This window comes from Aedes albopictus, chromosome 2 (assembly GCF_035046485.1).
Source record: "Aedes albopictus strain Foshan chromosome 2, AalbF5, whole genome shotgun sequence".
Classification (NCBI taxonomy): Eukaryota; Metazoa; Arthropoda; class Insecta; order Diptera; family Culicidae; genus Aedes; species Aedes albopictus.
The window spans coordinates 509,640,118-509,664,602 of NC_085137.1; the positions used below are offsets into that span (position 1 = coordinate 509,640,118).

The window sequence follows — 24,485 nt, forward strand, 5'->3', positions numbered from 1 at the left end:
GAGCCTTGAACTCTTAAACAACAGCCACAATCTTGAATTTTGAGCCGCCATTTAGGATTTATGTCCAGCAGCTTGGAAATTCTGGTCACTATTTTTGGACTCCAGACTTCTTCCCCATATCAGATACACCCATATTGAATGGTTTTAGAGCGTAAACCTCCATTAAACAGCTGCCGTCTTGAAGTTTTTGTCGCCATCTTGAATTTTGAGACGCCATATATGGCAGTGAACATATAGCCTTTCAGTACACTTCGGTGCACGAGAAAGGCAAATCAATATTTTCGAGCTTGAATTCTGTAGAAAACTAAGATATTTAACTAAACCATTAGATTAAAAGATCTGTTTTTGATAGAAAATTAAATAAACTTCCGAATGAGGGTTAAAAAGCTGCGATAAGTTTGACCATTTTCAAGTTATAGCCAGTTTGAGACAAGCAAAGTCATAAACATCTAAAGTTAATTACTTTGTAACGGTTGAAATTTGACCATATGCGTACACATCACTCCTTAAAAAGTTTGCATTCACCCATCGGGACCCCCCGGAACCGGTTCCGGAACACTACCAGTTCATATATGATCTGATACTGTTTTCCTGCTAACCGTTCATCACGTTATCAAAAATGCCGCTGTCGCATGCATGGGTTTGATTCTTTTTTATATTTGACTTCCGGCGGGACATCCGGAACCGGTTCCGGAGCACTACCGGTTCTGATATGGTCTGAGACTATTTTCCTGCTTACCGTTCATCAGATTATCGAAAATTCTGTGGTTTGATGTGTCGCATGCATGGGTTTGGTTCTCTTTTATATTGGGCCACTTCCGGCGGGACATCCGGAACCGGTTCCGGAACACTACCGGTTCAGATATGGTCTGAGACTATTTTCCTACTTTCCATTTATCAGATGATCGAAAATGCCGTGGTTTGATATGTCGCATGCATGGTTTAGTAGCATTTTCATATCTGGCCCCTCCCTGGGGTACCGATCCGGAACACCTAAATGGCCATAACTCCGGAACGGCTGAACCGATCTGAACCATTTTCAATAGGAAACAATGGGACCAGATTCCGCGTCGAATGAACCATCGGTCATTAAAAACGGTTGAGGTTTACTGCCAAAAAGTGATGTGAGTTTATTTTGTACACACACATACTCACACACACACATACACACACACATACATACACACACACAGACATCACCTCAATTCGTCGAGCTGAGTTGATTGGTATATGTGACTCGACCCTCCGGGCCTTCTATCAAAAAGTCATTTTTGGAGTGAACATATAGCCTTTCCAGTACACTTAGTGTACGAGAAAGGCAAAAATGTGTGGCTCTTGTATATTATCATCAGATTGATGCGAAATCTAAACAAACACCCACAACGATAAATACCTATCTGAACACTGAAACTGCATTAGCGATACGAATCATCTTCGATAGCAAGCTTTTTTCTAATCTACCTATGCGCATACGCCATCTGTTGTTCTGAGAGTTGACAAAGGCAACTCTGGCAGAGTGCATTGCTTCCTACATTCATGAAGGGTGTCCTATTTTTATACTTTTTTTTTCAATGCAAACAAAAAGCGCATCATCGAAGCGCGATCGGGGAATTGCCGGAAAACAAAATAGAAACGAACTCATCTGTGAAGCGAAAAGAATGTGCATCCACCACTTCCATATTAGAGGTACTATTGGATTCGATCTAGAAATGAATAAACACACTTGAGAGCTGTTCGTCCTCCCCGGTGTTTGACCACAGTACAGATATGTGCAAAAAGCTCGCCTCGGTCAACATCTGGCTAGCTAGCTAGCTAGCCGATGACGACGACGATGGTTACGGTAGAAAAAAAATCTGGCTGAAAGAATCAAATGTATTGGAAAATATCGAAATCCATAAACGAGATAACGGGGGTTATGGCGAACCATGGGGACACTTTCTCCCTTTGTCCCGGATCACAAGGATGGTGCAGAGGCCGTTGTTTCTAGTGAAATGAACAACTCTTCCTCTCTGGATCCATGTTAGTCGAAGGTCTTGCTAAACCAATGAGGAAATTTAGCGGAAGTAAAAAAAAGCTTGAAAACAAATGAAGATACAGCAATGTGTAACCCCATTCGTGTTTCTTTATTTATTCTCACCTCATGTGATGCCTAATTTTGATGCTTTCATAAGAAAAGAACTCCAGAGACATCTACGGTTTTTTACTTTTCTGAATTTCTCCTACTTTCGGGTTCGTCGCTTGAGTTCTTTGAAGTCTCATACATATCATATAAGTAGTCGTTTCTCCTCGAATGTAGCATGGAATAAAACCAATATACTAATAACGTGCTGTTGAAAAATCAGGTAGAAATTAACACACCTTAGAAAGTGGTTTAAGATGAGGAGACTTCAATGCTAGAAAAAAAAAAACGACGAACCCATTAGGCTGAAAATCCAAAATGTGGGAATGTTCTTGGAGGACCATCAATAACGAAACTTTCACATGTTAGCTAAGCACTACAAGAACATTTTTTATCAACCTTTACATTTTAGCAGCGCAATTCCGTTGAGAAAATTTCGCACCACTGCGACAAAACCCTAATGCCCCGCAAAAAGGTGGGAGGCGGTACCGTTCGACTTATCCCGATAGACGGCTCCCGAGCTAAAAACTTCGTCCCGAAATGACAGACTATAAAATTTTCAGTTTCGGAGATAAAAAATATTAATCTCGTTGTTTTTTGAAATTGGATTTTTCGTTCACGTTCGATGAACGAGCTGCTGGCGCGCGGGTTGTCGACTGCTTTTGAATGCACCAAACGACGACAAGACAAGGGCGTGTGACGGTGGCGGTCCGTTTCCCGATTTCTCCGAGTGGAAATTCCACTACCGCTGGCACCGCTATATAAGGACACGGTCCAGCGGGTTGGCACCGCACCAACCAAGGCAACATCCGTTCCAACCGGGTTGCGATATCTGAATTCTGAGCTATGTCTATACATGGTCTACACAGGTGAGTGGAGTGTCGAAACTCTCTATCGAGGAGAGCGTGTCATTATCCAGGGCGACGATTCGAATGTAATTGGATTTTCACTCAATTTCACCTTTAACCTTGCGTGGATAAATATTCAGAGATTTTTCCGCTTCCTGTCGCGGAAAAGCGCGCTCTGTATTGTTTTGGTTAAATTAAAAGCTTGATAGTTTCATATATCTCCCGTTGGGATAGCGATGGAACGACTGATGTTCTACTTTTGTCTGAGCCAGCGATACGAGCGATTTGTGATGAAAAATTTCATCTAATCAACTTTGGAAAGCGGTGGAAAAAATACGCATGAGTCGTTCTGGCCATTGTCGATTCGTGAATTATCTTTCCATGCAAGAACATTCAAAGCCAAATTTCAAATGTAACCATCGGTTTGACGATTGGCATTGGGTTTTTGTTACCATGAGTTCAGGTATCTTTACAAACAAACGTGTAGTTATTGAAAGGTGGGAGCTGCAGTATAGCGAACACTGATGTATTCCTATTCCCACTTTAAAGCGTTTGACAGTAGACAGTATAGATACGATTTCTATATTCACAATGCGTTTGGGTTCTTCAGGCTTTCAGACAACATGCTAGATACGGTACAATGCACTGTATGTATTGTGTGAACTTTTTCAATTGTGTTCTGAAATATAAAGCAGCCAAAGGTTCGTGGAAGTCAGATGAAATAAATTTGATAAAGAAAATAAACTTGGTGGCCTTAACTGGCCATGCTGGTCGATTAGTATGTTTGAAACAGATTAAAAAACTCATATTTTGAAAATAAACCTTGTCCTAGACCTTGCCAGTATATTTTTTTTTGTTTTCCAAATTTTAGTCTAATGCATTTTTACAACCTGCCATCACTGTCTATTGTACTACTTTTTATATGATTTAATTTTTAGGATTTCTTTTTATGTCATTTTACTTATAGTATAACTTACTATCTCTCAACTAAACACAATAAACATAAAATGAAATAGAAGCTCGTGAAGCTTTTGATGATATTATTGAAGAAAATAGAGGGAGAATTTCTGGAAGCTTGTGTAACAGTTTTCCAGACTGTCTAAACAGTTAACATTGGTTTTTGCTGAAACTTCAAAACATTTTTGACTCCAATTCAAAGTTTTAGAAATTCTTCGACTTGAAAAAAGAAACTGTTGTGAAGTGGGGAAGAATTTATCTGGGATTTTTTTAAAAATAGTCATTCAATAAGGGCCTGTCCATAAACTACGTAGACCCTTAGGGGGGACGGGGGGGGGGGGGGGTCTGGCCAAATTCTACGCTCCTTACAAATTTCGAAAATTTTGTATGGATAAAAGTCTACGAGGGGGGAGGGGGGTCTGAGAATGCCAAAAAAAAGTCTACGTAGTTTATGGACAGCGCCTAATCTATTATTTTGTTTTCAAATGTTGTTGCGCAAAGCTGATTCAAATTTCCAAGAAATTATTTCATTTTATAAACAAAAAAACGCAAAATTGCATCGGGGTTAGCCACGGTTCTAGGCCCCCACATTTTAGGCACTAAACAAATTATAATTAAAAGAATAAAAAATACAATTATTCAAATTCTTACAAGAAAAATGCAAGAAGTATCTCCCTCCATTCAATGAGTTATGAATTGTTAAACCGATCAACATTTTTCCATCTGAACTTGTTAATTTTGTACAATTGTTCAAGATAAAGACGGCAAATAGATTCCTCAGTCCTTACACTAGTACGCATTTCAAAACACACGTTTCCAGTGCACAGCAAAAAACATAGAAACATCAAAAATAACATCATGTACACTTGAAAGCTATTCAAAACAGCAATCATATATATAAACTTCAAAATCGTTAGGAAAAAAAAGCCAAAAGCATTGCCGTAAGCGTCAAAAATGTAAACAAACTCGTTAAAAACTACTGAATGAATTCAATCAAACAATGTTGAATTTAAAGTCATGAAAGTACATACAAAAGTTCAATGTTCTTGTTTATTTCCACTAAAATCCTCCCTTAAAAAAGAGGTGGGGCAAGATGGATCATATGTTGAAAATTGCTTATCAACAATCAAGATTTTAGAATTTACTATCATCTAATTTCTAAGTTAACTAGTGTATTCAAGAGTCATGGTAGAGAACATTTAAATTTGATTTGCAAAGTTAGAAAGATTCATCGCTTAGACTACTACTTCAGACCACCACTTAGACTTAAACTTCATATTGTTTTCACTTGAACATCCGAACCCACAATTTGAACTAACTATAAATATCGACTGTTGAGATTACCTTAATTATTTGCAATATTTTTGTACATCAATGGATGAGAATCTTAATTGGAAACGACTTACTAGACTCGTAAAAAATAAACTCAATTTGATGTGCTTCCTAATTACTTGAAAACCGAAGAACGTCTGACAGTTTATAAAAAAAAAATAAATAAAAAATGTGAATCATTATTTAGTTTAATTGTAGTTCTAAGATGAGTACGCAATATTTAGAATAATATGATTGTTTAGAAGAAATGGTACATTATTCAAATGGCTGGTTAAGTTAGGTTAAGTAACTTCTACAGCTGCATTGTAAAATTTGAAAAAGTTTTGGAACTTTCGGAAAATGAACCCCTTTTAGCATTTTTTTCATCGAAAATATTTACTATAAACTTTGCTATCGATTAAATATAATAGGTTGTACTGCCAAGTTCAGATCGCCGACATTAAGACCATAGGTGCAACCAGTGGAGATTATCACCAAAGCTAATGGCTCAATAAACCACCCATCGTTCTGCTTAATGCCAAAAAACAGGAAGTTGATTTCACTAACACGTTTGGAACTTTTAGTAGAACACTTATACTTGAATTACTAGTTAAAAATTAAAAACACTTCACTATTCACTTTTGCAAAAAGAAAACTAAAAATGACTTTTAAGGACAAGGTATTTGGAGTACATAGCTCAAAATTTCTAGAGCACCGTTTTTTAGAACCGTTGAACGGATTTGGATAAAAATGCATCACGCTAATTGTTCAGTGGTTGTCAACAGCGTGATGCATTTTAATCCAAATAAGTTCAACGGTTCTAAAAAACGGTGCTCTAGAAATTTTGAGCAACGTACTCCAAATACCTTGTTTTTAAAGAAAAACTAGAAAAGGACGAGCATATTCCTTTTAATTCCACTACTTTACTTATCTTCGGACAGATAGGCCTATTTCGTCTGTGACTTACAGACTTCTTCAGTGTCTTTTTGCAAAAGTGAATAGTGAAGTGTTTTTAATTTTTAACTAGTAATTCAAGGAAGTTGATGCTCCCAATGAAGTTCAATACAATATTAGCCTAGGGGCTCTTTCGAAGTTATTAGTTTGCTTACTAATAAATATGTTAAGAATATCAAATTGATTTAATTAAATCAAATTCACCACGACATTTGAAGGACCCTGCAGGAGTTTCTTCTAAACTTCTTTCAGCAGAGTTCCCCAAGGAGTTTCTTTTAGGATTCCCGTGTTCGTGAATTGCTCCAGCACTTCTTTCTGAGATTTCTCCAAGAATTTCCTTTGGGATTTTATTTGAGAATTTCACCTTCTAGTATTCCTTTAGGGGTTCCTTCTTAAATTGCACCAAAAGTTCCTTCTAAGATTTCTCCGGGAGTTTTTTTTCTGAAGTTTTTCAGAAAGTTTATCCATGGTCTCCTTCAGGAGCTCTTTCAAGGTTTTCTTCTCCTTTCTTCCACCAACAGTATCGTCGGACATCTCGTCAGGGATTTTAACCGGAATTTCTTTTGAGATTCCGTCAGAACTTCTTCCTGAAGAAGTTCCTTTCGGGATTCCTCCTGGAGTTTCTTCTTGGTTTCCTTCAGAAATTAATTTAGATACTTATACCGAGATCTCTGCAAGAAATCCCTCTGGAATTCTTTCAAAACCCCTCCAGAAGTTGCTTCTGGGACTCGTCCAGCAACTCTTTTTTGGTCCTGGATTCTTCTGGGATTCCTCGAGAACTTCCTTCTAGGATTTTTCCACGTTTTTTCTCCTGGAACTTTTTCCGGCATCCCTCCATTCATTCCTTTAAGGATTCCTCCAAGATCTCTTAGAATTTACGGATTCCTCCCATACCCAAGCAACACACATGTTATATATTAGTTACGACAGCGCAAGTTTTAGTTATATTGAAGTTTATTTGACGTTATTCCAACACAATGTTAGAATTACGTAAAATTAACTTCTATACAACCAAAACTTGCGCTGTCGTAACTCTTATATAACATGTGTGTTGCTTGGGTAGTTCCTTCTGGAATTTCTCTAGGATTTTCTTTCTTAGATTTCACCAGGAGTTCTATCTGGATATATTCCGGGGTTCCCCAAATGTTATTTTCGGGATTCCTTCAGAAATTTCTTCCGTGTTTTCTTCAGAACTTGAACCAGGAATTTCTTCTGAGATTTTACAAGTAGCTCCATACAAATAGTTATATTATTTCTTTGAAATCATCTTCCTCTTATTTAGGGCATATTGCCACAACTGGGACAAAGTGTTCTATAAACACTTCTATAGCAAAGTGTAGAATTAGTAGTTGGTAGTTAAAATACACAGAAGTAATATTGAAAAAAAAAACCTTCGACAGATATTAACTGAAAATCAGTTGCCTATGCCAATGCCTTTTTTTAATTTACATTTATGTGGAAATCAGGATACTCCATGCCAAATACAATCCATAAAATTTAAATTATGGAAAGTTCCTCGACCGGCTGGAAATCGCTCAGGATGGTCTTTCTGAGTACCCACGCGTTTATCGCTTCAGCTATATGAGCCTTTAATTTGAAAATCATGTATTTACAAAACACATGGAAGGGATAAACTTTTTCATATCAAATTACATCCATTCAGATTGGCATACCTGCTGACAAGGCAACGGGATCACTTATGCATTCGAAGTGCAGTCTCGTACAAATCATATTTGCATGCATTTCCATCATAGGAGACGATACCGAAGTACGAAGCATTCTTCTCATTATACTGACATACATTCAACCGGCATGTCTGCTTCCTACGAAATATTCACAAGCAAAAAATCTCATCCAATAGAGTTTGCGAGCTCCTTATTCATGTTTCTCGTTTGGGATGTCATCAACCGAGCTCCGTGATCCTTGCGGTGGCATTTTGTTTCCTCAGGAAAAGAAGAAAATAACCGGCGACAATTCGCAGAAGTTCTGTTCCTCCGGCGTTGCGCCACACCCGCAGATTGGAAAGTCCCAGTTTCGACATGAGAAAAAAACCCGTACCGTTCCCCGGAAATTCGGATTGCTAGCTCCGGGGCCAAAAGTGGGGGTCGGAGGAAAAACTAATTCACTTCAGACGGTGCCAAAGCCAACATCGACACCTAGAATCGACAGCACAAATAAAACAAAAGTCAAAACGAATCAGTTCGTTCAAGCGTTGTTCGCTTCCATCGCTCCCGCCTCCGCCCAACAAACTCTTCAATGATTCGTTTGCATACCTTCCCCGACGGCGAGGCTTCGCCGAGAGTCATAAAGTGGATAATTTATGCAGTCTGGCAAAGACTCCGAGGGAAGCGGGGATTCTCCCGTAAGTCATGCGATCTGACAGTCTTTGAGAAGGGTGCTCTGCAGTAAAACAAGGCTCGCAACACCATCCAGGTGGTTGGGGTCTGGACCCGGAGGGGATACTTCCTCGGTATTGGATCCTATTTTGCTGCAGTCCTTGTCGGTCGACCGCGGCATCACCGATACGATGATGGTACATGTTGCGTTGCGTGTACTTTCTTGGGTCTTCTTGGAGGCAAGTCCTTCCGGGTGTTCCGTTTCTCATAAGAAATTCATGGCAGAAATTTATAAGTATTGGAATGAAATTCCGAAATCAATTTTCGGCGGAAGTGTGTTTTTCAATAGTCGGCCCCCGCGCAGTTTGGGGCTTTCTGGGAATGTGTTTGAACTCCAAGCTAATGCGCGCGTGGGGGTGAATGAATTCGGAAGGAGATAGCGCTCACCACCAGAGTTTGCAATCAAATTATTATGAGTGCCTGGTGAAGCATAACCGAGCTGGCATCCACTGTCTCTGAGCTACGCTGAATCGAAACAGACGTCCATTTGTGTTAGGAGAAGTGGGCGTGGTCAGGCAGGGGTTGATAAGTTTTCATTTCTAAATTCTTCGGAAATCGTCGTTGGCGTAAGAAACATAAACCAACATTTTCTATAGAAACAGACCAGTTCGGGTTCTACTAGGAAGTTTCATCTTCATGTTGTCGTTGAAGTAAACTGGTACAGTGAGAGTCTTGTTGCTATCTTAGTTCAAATGGGTAATACAGGGTAATACTTGGAAACAAAACATTGTGTAGGAGTAGTATGTGCTCTGGTGACGCTCAAAATTAAATCCAAGGCGCACACATTATCGTCAATACTTCATTCTAAACTGCACACTAATACATGCACTTAGTAATATCTCTAATAAGATGTCCAGATGCTTTTTTTAATATGAAAAAAAAGATGCTGGACTATTGCTATGGATAATAATATAGAACGAACTCACCAAGTTACGTCCACCCTTACGTCCAACGAAAAGCACAAAACTGAAAAGAAAATGCCCTCACTACGTCAACGTACTCTGAGCCGAGTTGCCGAATGAAAGTTGCAGAAAAAAATGGCTCTGTTTATGGCTCCGAGACAAACTCATTGAGACAGGCCAAATGCCATCAGAGCAGTGGTGTGGCAGTGAAAGAAGCCGGAGTCATTCAACCGTGGTGCGGAAAGGATACAGAATGATACTATTGAATGCGTCTTCGACTCTTTTTTTCTGTTCTGAATTGGAAGTCTCCTCAGTTCAGTTTTTTTTTCTCTCTGTTGTCTGTGAATGGGTGTTATTTTATTCGAATTCAGGAAGATGGAAAATTTGAATGAATAAACCATTTCACCGGAAAATCAACTCTGAATGTCACAAATGAAGCATATGCAGGATGTGTGTGTGTGTGTCGTCGTCGTCGTAGTATCGTTTGAACAGGAGACAAGTCGAAGATTATCTCCCATCAGCCTCAGCTTCAATTAACTGAATTCCATTTTCTTTTCCTCTTCATTTTTCAGCTACGGAATTTTCTCGTTCGGTTTGGTGTTTGTGGTGGAACGTCTCGGTGGCATCCTGCAGGCTACCCTCACCCTGAACGGGTTGATCGGAGGGGTAACGCTGGGACTGTTCTCGTTGGGAATGTTCTTCCGTCATGCCAACAGCAAGGTAAGTGGTTTGCTGATTTTTCAGCTCTTGTGCTAGCCATTTTTCTCCTCAGGTGGTCGGTTTGTGTGCAACCAGATGGGTAAAAATAGCAATGGTCCAATTTGATTGGTCTTGATTTCAATATATAGTATTGTAAGGGATGAGATGATTTGGGTTCTGTACGATGGTGCTTAGATTTTCTCAAGAAATAATCTTTCAGGTGTGCAACATGGTAACATCATAAGAGCTCATAAATTGGTCGAATAAACTCTCGGAATTGAAATTTCCATTAGGATCCATACCCTTGACGATGAATCAGAAAACGTCTTCTCAAAACATGCTAGAGATTCGTCCCCATTTACGGAGGAGACACCACAAAGTACACATTTAAGGCTGAATGTAGGCACTCCATGCATCATCAACTTTCTAACGTATCTTTTCAAGTACGCACTCAAATTTTCCGGCATTTGCTACACAAGTGCTGGTAGAATCAGTTGGCAATCACAACGGACTACTGAGGAGAGGGGTCGTGGTTACTATTGCCGATGATGATGTACATAAAGCGGAAAGTAGCTCAAGATTTATTGTATCCTCGCACGTGTGAGTAGGAGAAAGTATGTGAAATAAATACATTGAGGTATATTGTATTATTTTTGAAAAAAAAAATACTGGGCGTTTGGGAAAATAATTCATTAACTCCTCAAATTCCCCGCGACATTTTTCAAAAAATGTCATTTTAACTTTGCTACCGATTCACTAAAAATTCGTCAAAAGCAATTCCTACGAGTTGCCTTTCGGACTCCAACAATAAATTTTCTAAAATAATATATCTAAAAAAAAACTCTATAATAATATTCTTTGTGAGTTCCATCAAAGATTATCAACTTTTTTACCCTTCTTACACCCATAATAAGGGTATAAATACGCAGGGCCGAGTCTCATATACCAATTAACTCAGCTCGACCAACTGAGCAAATGTCTGTGCGTGTGTGTATGTGTGTGTATGCGTGTGTGTATGTGTGTGCGTTTGTTACAAAAAAAGTCACGCATGTTTCTCAGCCGTCTGATATCCGATTTGAATTCTCTTAGTTGCAAATGAAAGCTACAATATCCTAGTAGAACCCTATTGAATTTTATTACGATCAGACATTTGGTTACCGAGATATCTTTCGAAGAGTACTTTGAAGTAATACAGGTTAGGTTTTTGAGTGATTTTTGACATATAGCATATTGATAAATATCTCAGCCGTCTGTCAACCGATTTTGGTTCTCTTAGCACCAAATGAAAGCTTCAACATCCTTGTAGAATACTCTGCAATTTTATTTCGATTTATGAACTAAACAATTTTCCTTAAAATAAAATAAAACTGATTTGAAATTACCAGCTTTTTTGAAAAAAAAAAAATCCGCTCGATAGTCTATTAAGTTTTCAATTTTTGCTTGGTTTTCCACTAAATGACTTTCAGTTCAAAAATGCTGCAAACTAGTGTAATTGATTCAACAATTTTCGCCAAGAGCAATAATAATTCTACCGAAAATTTTCTGAAAAACTTCATGTCCATTCTATCCCACTCTAAATTCATTTGGATAAAACTTTAAAAACTTAAAAGAAGTTTAACAGCGAAAAAATATGAGAAGTTTTTTTTATTTTGACAAGATATTCGAATCAATTTAACAATTTAAATTCTGACAAAATTTAGAATGCAGAGTTTTCACAGTTATTTAAGTTGTTGATTTCTCTTGAAAATTCCCTACAAATTTTCCACAAATTTATGAAAAAATATAAACTTTTTTTTAGATATTCAGAACGACTTTGAGAGTTTGTTCGTTTTTTCAATGCACAATACGTATTCTCATAGCACAGGGTGACTAAGAGTATTATCGGTAGGCCGTCATGGGGGGTTTCTGTGGGCGAAATTGCCTGATATTTGGGCATACAATTCAGCTTGATTGGAAAGGATCTAAGACCAACTCTGAGATCAACAGCTTACAAAACATACGTGACTGGAACTTTGGGATATTAAAAATTTAATCCCGTGACTCGGGAAATCCTGAAATTGCATAAATCCCGGGAATTCTTGTCCCGGTACATCCCGAAATTGAAACTCCAATGTCATATATTTTATTTTTATTGAACCCTAAGTTTTTTTTTACTATTTTTCTGTGAAAAGATGATTTTCAGCCTCAAAATCTGTCAAGCTACCTATGATAGTCAAATGCTACTTACTATTTTTTCTCATTTTTATTGTCCATCGTTGTCTAAGACAAGTAAACGGTAACTATTTTTTTTGTTGATTCAAAAACCAGAATCTTAACATATTTACTCGTACATTCAACCGTACTGAAATATCAGTGATTTAAAAAAATAAAAAAAAAACTATATGTGAAGTGTTGAAAATGCTTTGACATCCATGTGCACAACAGAACATGTGCTCGATGAACAAATTGAGATTTGAAATTATGAAAAGAAATCCACGTACTCCGGTGAGACTCGAACTCACGACTCCCAATTCGCTAGACGGGCGCTTCTATTCCTTCAAGCTACGGAGTCACTCGACTATCTCCGTCGCCAGCAGGCCTAGAACTGAACTCGATTCCACAATCGCACATGGTTATCTTCTTTTCACAATCCAAACCCCCTTCGGATGGGATTAGATGAACATCTAACACATTGTCTGTTGTGCACATGTATGTCAAAGCGGGAGAGGAAGTTATTTTTAATTGTCGAGAGCTTCGGGCACTGCCTTCCAATCACTTATTGGTATGGCAATTAGTGTGCAGTCGGACTCTCGACGGGTCGGTCCTCGGCCGACCGAATACGGTAAGGGTGACCGTAGCACCTTACAAATGTCAATTTCTTGATTTTGCTTTGGCTGACCAAGCCATGTGGGAAATTACACTGTTGAAAATGCTTTGACATCCATGTGCACAACAGAACATGTGCTCGATGAACAAATTGAGATTTGAAATTATGAAAAGAAATCCACGTACTCCGGTGAGACTCGAACTCACGACTCCCAATTCGCTAGACGGGCGCTTCTATTCCTTCAAGCTACGGAGTCACTCGACTATCTCCGTCGCCAGCAGGCCTAGAACTGAACTCGATTCCACAATCGCACATGGTTATCTTCTTTTCACAATCCAAACCCCCTTCGGATGGGATTAGATGAACATCTAACACATTGTCTGTTGTGCACATGTATGTCAAAGCGGGAGAGGAAGTTATTTTTAATTGTCGAGAGCTTCGGGCACTGCCTTCCAATCACTTATTGGTATGGCAATTAGTGTGCAGTCGGACTCTCGACGGGTCGGTCCTCGGCCGACCGAATACGGTAAGGGTGACCGTAGCACCTTACAAATGTCAATTTCTTGATTTTGCTTTGGCTGACCAAGCCAGTCGAGAGTCCGACTGCACACTAATTGCCATACCAATAAGTGATTGGAAGGCAGTGCCCGAAGCTCTCGACAATTAAAAATAACTTCCTCTCCCGCTTTGACATACATGTGCACAACAGACAATGTGTTAGATGTTCATCTAATCCCATCCGAAGGGGGTTTGGATTGTGAAAAGAAGATAACCATGTGCGATTGTGGAATCGAGTTCAGTTCTAGGCCTGCTGGCGACGGAGATAGTCGAGTGACTCCGTAGCTTGAAGGAATAGAAGCGCCCGTCTAGCGAATTGGGAGTCGTGAGTTCGAGTCTCACCGGAGTACGTGGATTTCTTTTCATAATTTCAAATCTCAATTTGTTCATCGAGCACATGTTCTGTTGTGCACATGGATGTCAAAGCATTTTCAACAGTGTAATTTCCCACATGGCTTGGTCAGCCAAAGCAAAATCAAGAAATTGACATTTGTAAGGTGCTACGGTCACCCTTACCGTATTCGGTCGGCCGAGGACCGACCCGTCGAGAGTCCGACTGCACACTAATTGCCATACCAATAAGTGATTGGAAGGCAGTGCCCGAAGCTCTCGACAATTAAAAATAACTTCCTCTCCCGCTTTGACATACATGTGCACAACAGACAATGTGTTAGATGTTCATCTAATCCCATCCGAAGGGGGTTTGGATTGTGAAAAGAAGATAACCATGTGCGATTGTGGAATCGAGTTCAGTTCTAGGCCTGCTGGCGACGGAGATAGTCGAGTGACTCCGTAGCTTGAAGGAATAGAAGCGCCCGTCTAGCGAATTGGGAGTCGTGAGTTCGAGTCTCACCGGAGTACGTGGATTTCTTTTCATAATTTCAAATCTCAATTTGTTCATCGAGCACATGTTCTGTTGTGCACATGGATGTCAAAGCATTTTCAACAGTGTAATTTCCCACATGGCTTGGTCAGCCAAAGCAAAATCAAGAAATTGACATTTGTAAGGTGCTACGGTCACCCTTACCGTATTCGGTCGGCCGAGGACCGACCCGTCGAGAGTCCGACTGCACACTAATTGCCATACCAATAAGTGATTGGAAGGCAGTGCCCGAAGCTCTCGACAATTAAAAATAACTTCCTCTCCCGCTTTGACATACATGTGCACAACAGACAATGTGTTAGATGTTCATCTAATCCCATCCGAAGGGGGTTTGGATTGTGAAAAGAAGATAACCATGTGCGATTGTGGAATCGAGTTCAGTTCTAGGCCTGCTGGCGACGGAGATAGTCGAGTGACTCCGTAGCTTGAAGGAATAGAAGCGCCCGTCTAGCGAATTGGGAGTCGTGAGTTCGAGTCTCACCGGAGTACGTGGATTTCTTTTCATAATTTCAAATCTCAATTTGTTCATCGAGCACATGTTCTGTTGTGCACATGGATGTCAAAGCATTTTCAACAGTGTAATTTCCCACATGGCTTGGTCAGCCAAAGCAAAATCAAGAAATTGACATTTGTAAGGTGCTACGGTCACCCTTACCGTATTCGGTCGGCCGAGGACCGACCCGTCGAGAGTCCGACTGCACACTAATTGCCATACCAATAAGTGATTGGAAGGCAGTGCCCGAAGCTCTCGACAATTAAAAATAACTTCCTCTCCCGCTTTGACATACATGTGCACAACAGACAATGTGTTAGATGTTCATCTAATCCCATCCGAAGGGGGTTTGGATTGTGAAAAGAAGATAACCATGTGCGATTGTGGAATCGAGTTCAGTTCTAGGCCTGCTGGCGACGGAGATAGTCGAGTGACTCCGTAGCTTGAAGGAATAGAAGCGCCCGTCTAGCGAATTGGGAGTCGTGAGTTCGAGTCTCACCGGAGTACGTGGATTTCTTTTCATAATTTCAAATCTCAATTTGTTCATCGAGCACATGTTCTGTTGTGCACATGGATGTCAAAGCATTTTCAACAGTGTAATTTCCCACATGGCTTGGTCAGCCAAAGCAAAATCAAGAAATTGACATTTATATGTGAAGTGTTGAAATTTTTTACTGTTTTTGATTATTTAAAAGTACATTTTCACATATTTAAAAGTACAGATCATATGAAACAACATTTTATACGTGTCATTTTTTTTAATTCTCTGTTGTTTAGGAACAGTTAATATTTTTTTCATAAAAAATGTGGTATTGTAGTGGAAATTATCTTTTTGATATGGAAAATTCAAAAAATCGTGTCCTGCTTCTTTTGAAAATTTGATGAAAATTTAAAACTATAGAAAAAATATTGAGAAGCAGTTGACCATTCTAAGCTACTTCACAAATTTTTAGGATACTACAGACACGATTTTCTCAGAAAAATAAAAAACAAAATCGCAGGGTAAGATTTTTGAAAAAAAAAAAACAAAATATTGTATGACACTAAGCTGAAGAGCAGGCATTGCCCCAGGATACATTTTCTCACCTCGATATCTCTTAAACCTGAGGACTTACAAAAATGCTACCTTGAGCATAGTTATTCAGAAGTCCAAAAGTATAAACTTTTCTGTAGACGGCATTTTTGTAGGTGTTCTGGTTTTAGAGATTTTAGTTTTGGCTCATTTAGTGTTTCATTAGAAAAATAGCCAAATCGCTTTAACTTTTTCCAATGTTTACAATGTTTAGATAAATCAAAGATTATATAAGTCATGAACAATCAAAATTTCATGACATTCGGTTCATTGAATTCGGAGATATAACAGTGCAAAGTTGGCTATCGGAAAATTCTACCTTTTATTAGAATATTGTCTAACATCCTGTAGAATAATCCGTTCTTTCTCAAATTTCGACCATTGATAGACAGCTAGTTGGCCAATGCACAGTAATAACTTGATGCACCTTTCGGAAAGTTGCACCTAGTTGACCATTTTTTTGAAAAGTTAAAATTTTGCCTGTCCCGATAATTTTGTCTATCCCCTGTACTTCCTCCTCTTCTTGGCGTAATATCCCACTGGGTCAAAGTCTGTTTCTTAGCTTAGTGTTGTATGAGCACTTTTACAGTTTTTTACTGAGAGTTTCCTCTGCCATGACCATTATGCATGTGTATTTCATGTGGTAGGCACAAAGATACTCTATGCCCACACAGAAAACAGAATATCCATGTAAAATTGGGCGAGTAATCATACACATACAGGGAATACTAGTGCACATTTACACCAGATGTCATTCAAAATTAAATTATGATCGTGGAAATTTTCACTATTACTCGTGCAACCGGTTGGAGTCCATTATTGATTACGCGATGGTTGGTGGAAATATACACGATCATAATGTAATTTTACATGATATCTCATATAAATGTGCACTAATTCTACACAGTTAAAAATTGTTACATCGAGTTCGCTGTAACAAAATGACCTTCATCGCTATCAACACAAATTTCCATAGGATTGTAAAATAATAGGCTGTCTGCAGTATGGAGCTTGCTTACAATTTTGCGTGCAAGAAATTCTTTTATATAAAATCGAATGAAATGAGATGGAAGCTTCAACGTAATAAAATTGATAATACTGCACTATTCAGAATTTCTTTCTGTGTAGTATTCCTTTCATGTGCATGATTCCTCGCTGAATTTTACATAATAATTTTTTTCAGTGGAAGTAAGTGAAGCAAATTTACTTTACGAAAAATTACAGGACTGACCGGGAATTGAACCCGTCACCTCCAGCATGATCATGCTGGATACCCATGCCCTTACAGTTGTGGGGCTGTATTGCAAATATTTATCCCCATCAAACTCCAACAGTGGAATTGCCATCCAACCATAACCGCACGAGTTCACTATTTTTGAATGTTACAGTTTATGACCCACACTTCAACGCAGCACCCCCTCTGCTCCTGAATTGGTTTAACTGAGATTTCCTCGTTGCAACTGATTTGCATAGAGAATTCTTTTTTTTTCATCCATTTGAATGTTTACGCGTGTCGTTGCCCGTTCCCAATTGCTTAGTAAGTGCGAAAAATTTGCAATTCATAGCCAGCGAGACACGAACAAACGAGGTGACCAAATCCGCATTTTTACGAGGTGAAATTGAAATTGTCGAATTGGTTTAACAAATTAATTATGGCACGCTGTTCTATGTGTGCCCTGAATTGATTGGGCCCACAAAAATGGGGGGCTGTTGGAAAAGTGAGAAACGCGCGGAAAGCGACGCGACGATGGAAACGACTGCATAAGCGTTCGTTCTAGCTAGCTCTCTGACTGACACCGCAAAATCGTTACTCGTTTTTCATTCCACCATCCAGCCAGCCAGCCAGCCCTTAACAGCTCGGGACAGCTCGTTGAAAGTTTTAACGTTTGGAAGTACCGTGTGCGCATCAGTTTGCCCACTACTGCAGCTGTAATTTGACAGTCGTGCATGAAATGATTTCGAGGATGGTGATAGCAAAGTGGATATATGGGGTACTTGATATACGGGACATACTTTGAGTAAGTATATTTGGTTTTCTGCCAATATTGGTTCAATTTGGATTTAACCTTTTTGCCTTTCTCGCATAGCAAAGTGTACTGAAAGGCCCAAAACACGAATTATCGATAGAAGGCTCGAAGGGTCAAGTCACATATACCAATCAACTCAGTTCAACGAATTGTGATGCTGTCTGTATGTGTGTATGTATGTGTGTCTGTGCGCAAAAAGAGTTCACTCACTTTAAAGCACTTCCCATTGGCTGATTTTTCGTATTTTAGCACGAATCGAACCGGAATTTTAACGCATTGTTTGCTATTAGAAATGTTCCGGATCGGTCAAGGCGTTCCGGATTTATGGCCATTTCAGTGATCCGGACCAGCACCGTTAGAACTAGTCGTATATAAAACTGAACCAAGCCCCAGCATGCGACACATCAAATTGCGACGATTTTTGTAACCTTAAGCATGGTTGACGAATTTTGGGTGGACATCAACATTGGAGACCAGAAATTCCATGATGCCGGCACAAAATTCAAGATGGCAGCCTAATACAGTGGTTTTTCGATTTTGTCACGGCTCTATTTAATCACGCTCCATTATATCACTCTCGATTTTAGCACGGTATTTGTTTCGATTATATCACGTTATGATAATTGATAGAAAGCATATATTCCAAACAAGGCCAGACAAATGAATCGCCATGAAGTATGATACTTTGCACATTAGTAGAGTAATGCGGGGAAAAGTTCGCCCCTAACAATCTCCACAACATAAATATTGAACGAAAAGTAGATAATATAGTTTTTTCTTCCCAACTGGAACAGTGCCTGGCTCTCAGCTTATTTCATGAATGCTTCCCCAACTTACGAAGAACTTTTCTTTCCAGCGTCACAAAAAATATAAAAATACATTGTGGGATAATTCCTTATTTTTTTTTGTTTGAAGCAGGATGATGCTCAATTATCAGCTGGCGCGTTTTTGGAAATATCACCTTTGGTACGAATAATATTTATCCGAGCTTTGAGTAATAAGTTCGAAACATGTACGGAACAGCACATTCCAAGTTGCTGTCCTGCTGAACTATATTTTAACTTCAAAGGCACGCAAAAGTTCAATATGAATTCGGTTAACACTTGATTGTACTCTGTTCTTAAAGTTCTTTCTGAACATGTTGTGGACATTGAGGTCGTTAGGAAGTGAACTCAAAAGCTTGTATTGTACTTTCAAGTTCATAAGCAAAATATGTCTTACTTTTCGGAGAATCAAGTTCAACGAAACCAGAATTGAACCAAACTTGAACTTCTGAATTCGCTCTTCAAGTGAAATTCGACCTTTGGGTGCTTCGGTATGAGCTGAAATTTTGACATAATTAAAATTCAGCTTTACGCAGCATTATGCTTATGGGCGTTGGGTGACAAACATAAAATGTAATATGTATGGTTCAGAACAGAAAAAAAATATGATCACAAGAACAATAATACAGTAGACGTTCGATAACTGCAAAATGTTAACATTTCACTTAGCGAACGAAATACGATTACTGCAACGACTGGCAGATGTCAGCAAGTTGTCAACCGACAATAAATAACTGTTGGAACGTTTCGGAGGGTTTTGTAGCACACCGTTTTTGTGGTTAAGTGAGCTCAAACTGTATTAGAAATTACTTCAGTTATTTTAAGGATCTTCAATCAATAAACTTATAGCTACTTACAATTGGTCTCCTAGTTGGAATTCTCGATTTTGGCAATATAATGACGGACTGAATTCATGAATTAAAGAATCTTACAAAATACTTTTTACTCTGCCTTATTCGTGTAATGCAAAGAATGGTGTTGAGAATGATTAGCAGGAATTTTGGCAACTGACGTCTATCAGCGTCTGACAGAACTTTGACGAAAGAAAGCGCGAGGTTGTGCGCTATCGGATACCAGTGGCGTAGGGTTGCCCCCAACAATAACCGTGACGTGATCCGACTGCTCACTAGGGCTAACATGGCGCACCATTACCACTTACCGGACTTGCAGTTAAAGAGCATTGCAAAAATAAACCGTTTCCAACGATCCAACGTCTACTGTACTGTGTTTGATGTTTTATTCGGTTTTTGTTAGAGTTTTTTGTATGTAAGTGTCTGTCGATTAAAAAATACATTCGAAAAAAATATGTTTCAATTATATCACGCTCCAATATATCACGAGAATTTTTTTTTTCATTCGTGATATAATCGAAAAAGTACTGTATACAAAATGGCGGCTGTTTAATTGATTTTCAGGTTCTTAAACTATGCAATATTGGTATATTTGGTATGGGGAAGATGACCGGACTAAAGTTCAAAAATGGCAACCCGATTATCAAAAATGGCGTCTCAAAATTCAATATGGCGACTGTCCAATTGTGTGTTTTGCTATCAACCATTCAATATGGGTATATTTTAAATAGGGAAGATTTCCGGAGCCCAAAAATGGCAACCAGAATAATCAAGACGGCTCACAGTGGTACCGCCATAGGCCAAAAATTGATTCTCTAATTCATGAGTTTGTATATTTTTATACATCAATGAAGCTTTCAGGAATGCAGAAACGCCATTTTTATGTAAGTTTCTGTTGCAAATTTTGCTTAAGAGCGTGGGTACTGTTATGCAATTTAACATTTTCATATTTTGGCGAAAAATTACATGATTTTTGAGTTGTACACCACGTCTTCGTATAACAAAACCAAATTGATTTACAAACGGGTTTCAACGCAGAGAATCAGAATAGATGTTTGTCATCCAAATTCAAAGCACCAAGAAGTGGAACTAGATGTCTTTTGACCAATGGGAATGTGAGTAATAGGCACATAATTTTACCCATATAATATATACAAAATAAAAATCCATATAACATTTCAAACACGTTTTTAACCACATTTAATCAATCGTCAGCCATCAAATTATGAAATTTGAGTAGAAGAATCAATCTGTGAAGATTGTAGCTGCAAATATCTGCATACGAGTTTGAGGAATATTTTGTTTGAAAACAATCTGTGTAAAATAAGAACTTTGTGAATTAATCCCAAATATTTGCTTAAAATTTTGCAATTGAAGAAGTAATTGATTCTGTAATTGTACTATTGTATTATTGTTCCAAAATTATTACTATTGGTTATTTGATACTGTATGTAGTTATACATACTCATTCGATTTGTGAAGATACTTCACATAATTAAAAATATTCTATTTCGGATTTCTGTGCCAAATTAAGCTTTTTTAATGATATTTTCATTATCATTAATAAAAATGTCCAAAGTTAATATTTATCTAGTGATGTTCAAGAAAATGTGCTGAACTATACTTTTTTGATCATAACATGCTATTTCTAATCATTAATATTAATCATTTATTTAAATGATTTATGACCGCTTCCCCGAACAAATAGAATCACTGTGCGGCAGTCAATATCCAAGATAATGGAGTTTTAGGCTCTGAAGCCATTCAATATGGCGACCAGAATTTCCAAGATGACGGAGTGTGCTTTGCCCTTACAAGCTCCTTAGCTCGCTTTTATTAGATCCAACCAATGGCATTTAGATTTTTCTGGAACAATTTGAGTATATTATTTTAATTTTTTTAGGAATGGTAATGAAATCAACTATCACGCTTTTATCACGTTGTTTTTAGTTTTGGGGCCCATATATTTTAGTTGTTTGGAGACGGACTGTATGACAATTATTTATTCTAAAAATTCCATCTCCTCTCACAGTAGTTCTGCTACATTGAAATTTTGGATAGCTCTTCTGGAACGAGTGCAACTTGAGCAATTGATTTCCCCTCCTATTATTCTGACAAAGATTTCGATTATCGTTCCACTGAAGAGGAACATCATTTCTTCAACCCTACTAACTTACTATGCCACCAGCACGAACTCGTTTCGACATAATCACCTGACAGCGCCAGTAGTGAGGTGTGTGTATGTATACATTGAAGACAGTAATCGCGCTCTTGAAATAGACGTTACTTCAGCTCTCGAATCAGTTCCCCTTTTGCCTCTGAGGAACCCAAAGCAACATTGTCGTTGCTTTTCATATGCTTATGCTTCCCCCGTTCGCAACTTCGTCATCACCGAACCGATGATGATAATCTAAGACGACCGACAGCCGGAGGCACAATTTTCCTTTCGCGAACGCTGACGGCTCGGCAGCTTGGAGTACGTCAAAAATCTACTCCCGATCTAATCTTGCGATTACTTGCTCAACAACAGCTTTGAAAAATCACTGCTGAAGAGGAGAATGTGGTTGGTACTTAACAACACGCCGCACTGGCGGCGGCGCCGACGACAGGATAAACAGTATCATCTTTACCGCCCCATTCATCCAGCCGAGCTACTCTACTTATGGAGCAATTGAGCCAAAATGGAAATATTAGCAGGTAATCAAATTTTCGTGTTATCAATTTACACTTAGGTAGACGGGAAGGACTTTCACCTGAGTATGTGTAGGGAACTGTGACTCAAAATGCACTGGTGGAGTAAATTGGCCCAACAATAAAGTGACCTGATCAGTGCTATTGGTGAACACGGTGCCATGATATGTTTAGGTTCATCCGAGAATTATTTTGATTTTCCAATGAAAATTGTAAACTTCTGGTTTTTGTTGTAGGCATCATCAGTCAGAAATTGAACAGCACTGAAAATAACAACAAAACTTTTAAAATTTAGTCTGATGATAATGAAAAAGCTTGTTTCACCATAGACGTGAAAAAGTGGTGTAGCTGCATTATCTTTTATTATGGTCAGAATGTGTTTGCAAGCAATGCAAATCTTGTTTTGCTATTTGCATTTATGTGCATTCGCGATCATGTAAAGAAAATAAACGATTTTGTTCATTCATGTCCATTTAGCTGTATTGTGGGCGTTGCCAAAAGCAATCGAACCATCACTGCCACACTGTGACTACAAGCAAGGGTTCAAACAAACAAACAAAAAAAAAAACAAAACGTGGATTAAACAATTTTTCCCCAAAAGGCACGCATGGTGCCGTCGCATATTTGCCATCCCCATGGGTAGGTAGGATTATTTTTTTCGGTGTACGTGCGTGCGTGTGGGTCTCTCCGGGGGCTCATTTGGTTACGATTGGCGAGCTGGGATGTGAGATGTGGGGTCCTCGCCGCCGCCGCCGCCGCCGCCGCCGCCGATGGGCGCGCGGCATCCCTCATTCGAATGTTGTTTCTCCGGTGGGCTTTTTTTTTGGGGGGTTTTGATCTTCGTTTTTACAACCCGACGAGTTTCCACGCGGCGTGTTTTTCCAACGTTTATTACCGATTGGGTGAACAGACAGCATCGCCCAATGTCGGTCGGTGTTGTTGGACAGTTGGCTATCTCGTCGCGGGGTGTACTTTTTTGGGGGGAGTGGGGGTAAGGAAAAACGAACCGGCGTGGCAGCAAAAATCAATGTATTTTATTGATTCGGAAATTGAAGCCAAATATTTATATCAGCGGCAGTGAAAACACTCACCACCGGTTATAACAATTTCCACCGTTTTTTGAATGGTGCAAAAGTTTTTGACATTGCTTTTTCTTTTTGGATTCGATATCGATTCAGCCTTTGTTTTCGTTGTAAACAGCTTTTATGAGTTTGGAGCGAGATCGTAGTGCGTTATAGCATTACATATTTTGTAATGTGTTTTTAGTAGAGGTAAGGGCTTAGTTTACTGAACACATTATATTGTTTTATTTTTGCAGTCTATTATGCAACCACTCAGCTTTAGCGGTTGTGAATGATATTGGAAATCTGCATTTTCCTGAAATTAACGCTTCCTATTCACGCTACGGCCTTGCATTCATGACACAGTGTTGTCATCAGCATAGTGTGAACAATTTATCTTTTCTGAATTGAGAGCATTTTAGCTTTTATTAACAGTTTCTGAATTTTCATATTGTATGGTAGGGACAAAATACTCCATATCCAAATTTCCATCCTGGTCTGCAACTTCACTTCCAATAACCAGCTGTAGCAGCCCCGGCTGAATGAGTGATACATTTTTATATGTACGTACAACAAAAGATTGCCATCAGTCACGTCCTGCATTCTGTTGGGTATAAGGGAAGGATCAATAGACAGTTTAGTGAATTTACGTTGCTGAGTAAAAAACAAAAACCATTATTAGATGGGTACTAGTCAAAGAAAACCCCCCATACTCTAGTTTCGTGTTTGTCCTCGAAGTCCCTTTTTGAATCATGTCTGTCGCGCAAAAATAATGATAAAATCGTAATATTACTGTGTTCCCAGATAACATGGTATTAGAGCCTAAAATTCCTCAAAACAGCCACCATTTTGGATATTTTGGCCGCCATCTTGGTTGCTCTGGTCCCCATTTTTGGACTCTATGCGTTTTCCCCACACCAGATTTATAGCCTGCATGAATTTAAAGCCAAAAATCCTTGAAACAGTCACCTTCTTGGATATTATAACCATTTTTTTAACAAATCAAACCAAATTATCCGTACCCTGTATGGTT

At 38.9% G+C, this 24,485-nt stretch overlaps 1 protein-coding gene across 1 annotated transcript in view; it reads left to right on the plus strand.

Moving 5' to 3' along the window:
- Nucleotides 1-24,485, plus strand: part of LOC109404759 (sodium-coupled monocarboxylate transporter 1) — a 247,588-nt gene that overhangs the window by 175,080 nt on the left and 48,023 nt on the right. Inside the window, exon 10 of the mRNA XM_029870294.2 lies at nucleotides 10,060-10,207. Coding sequence (XP_029726154.1) covers nucleotides 10,060-10,207 — 148 coding nt within the window. The remainder of the gene's footprint in view (nucleotides 1-10,059; nucleotides 10,208-24,485) is intronic.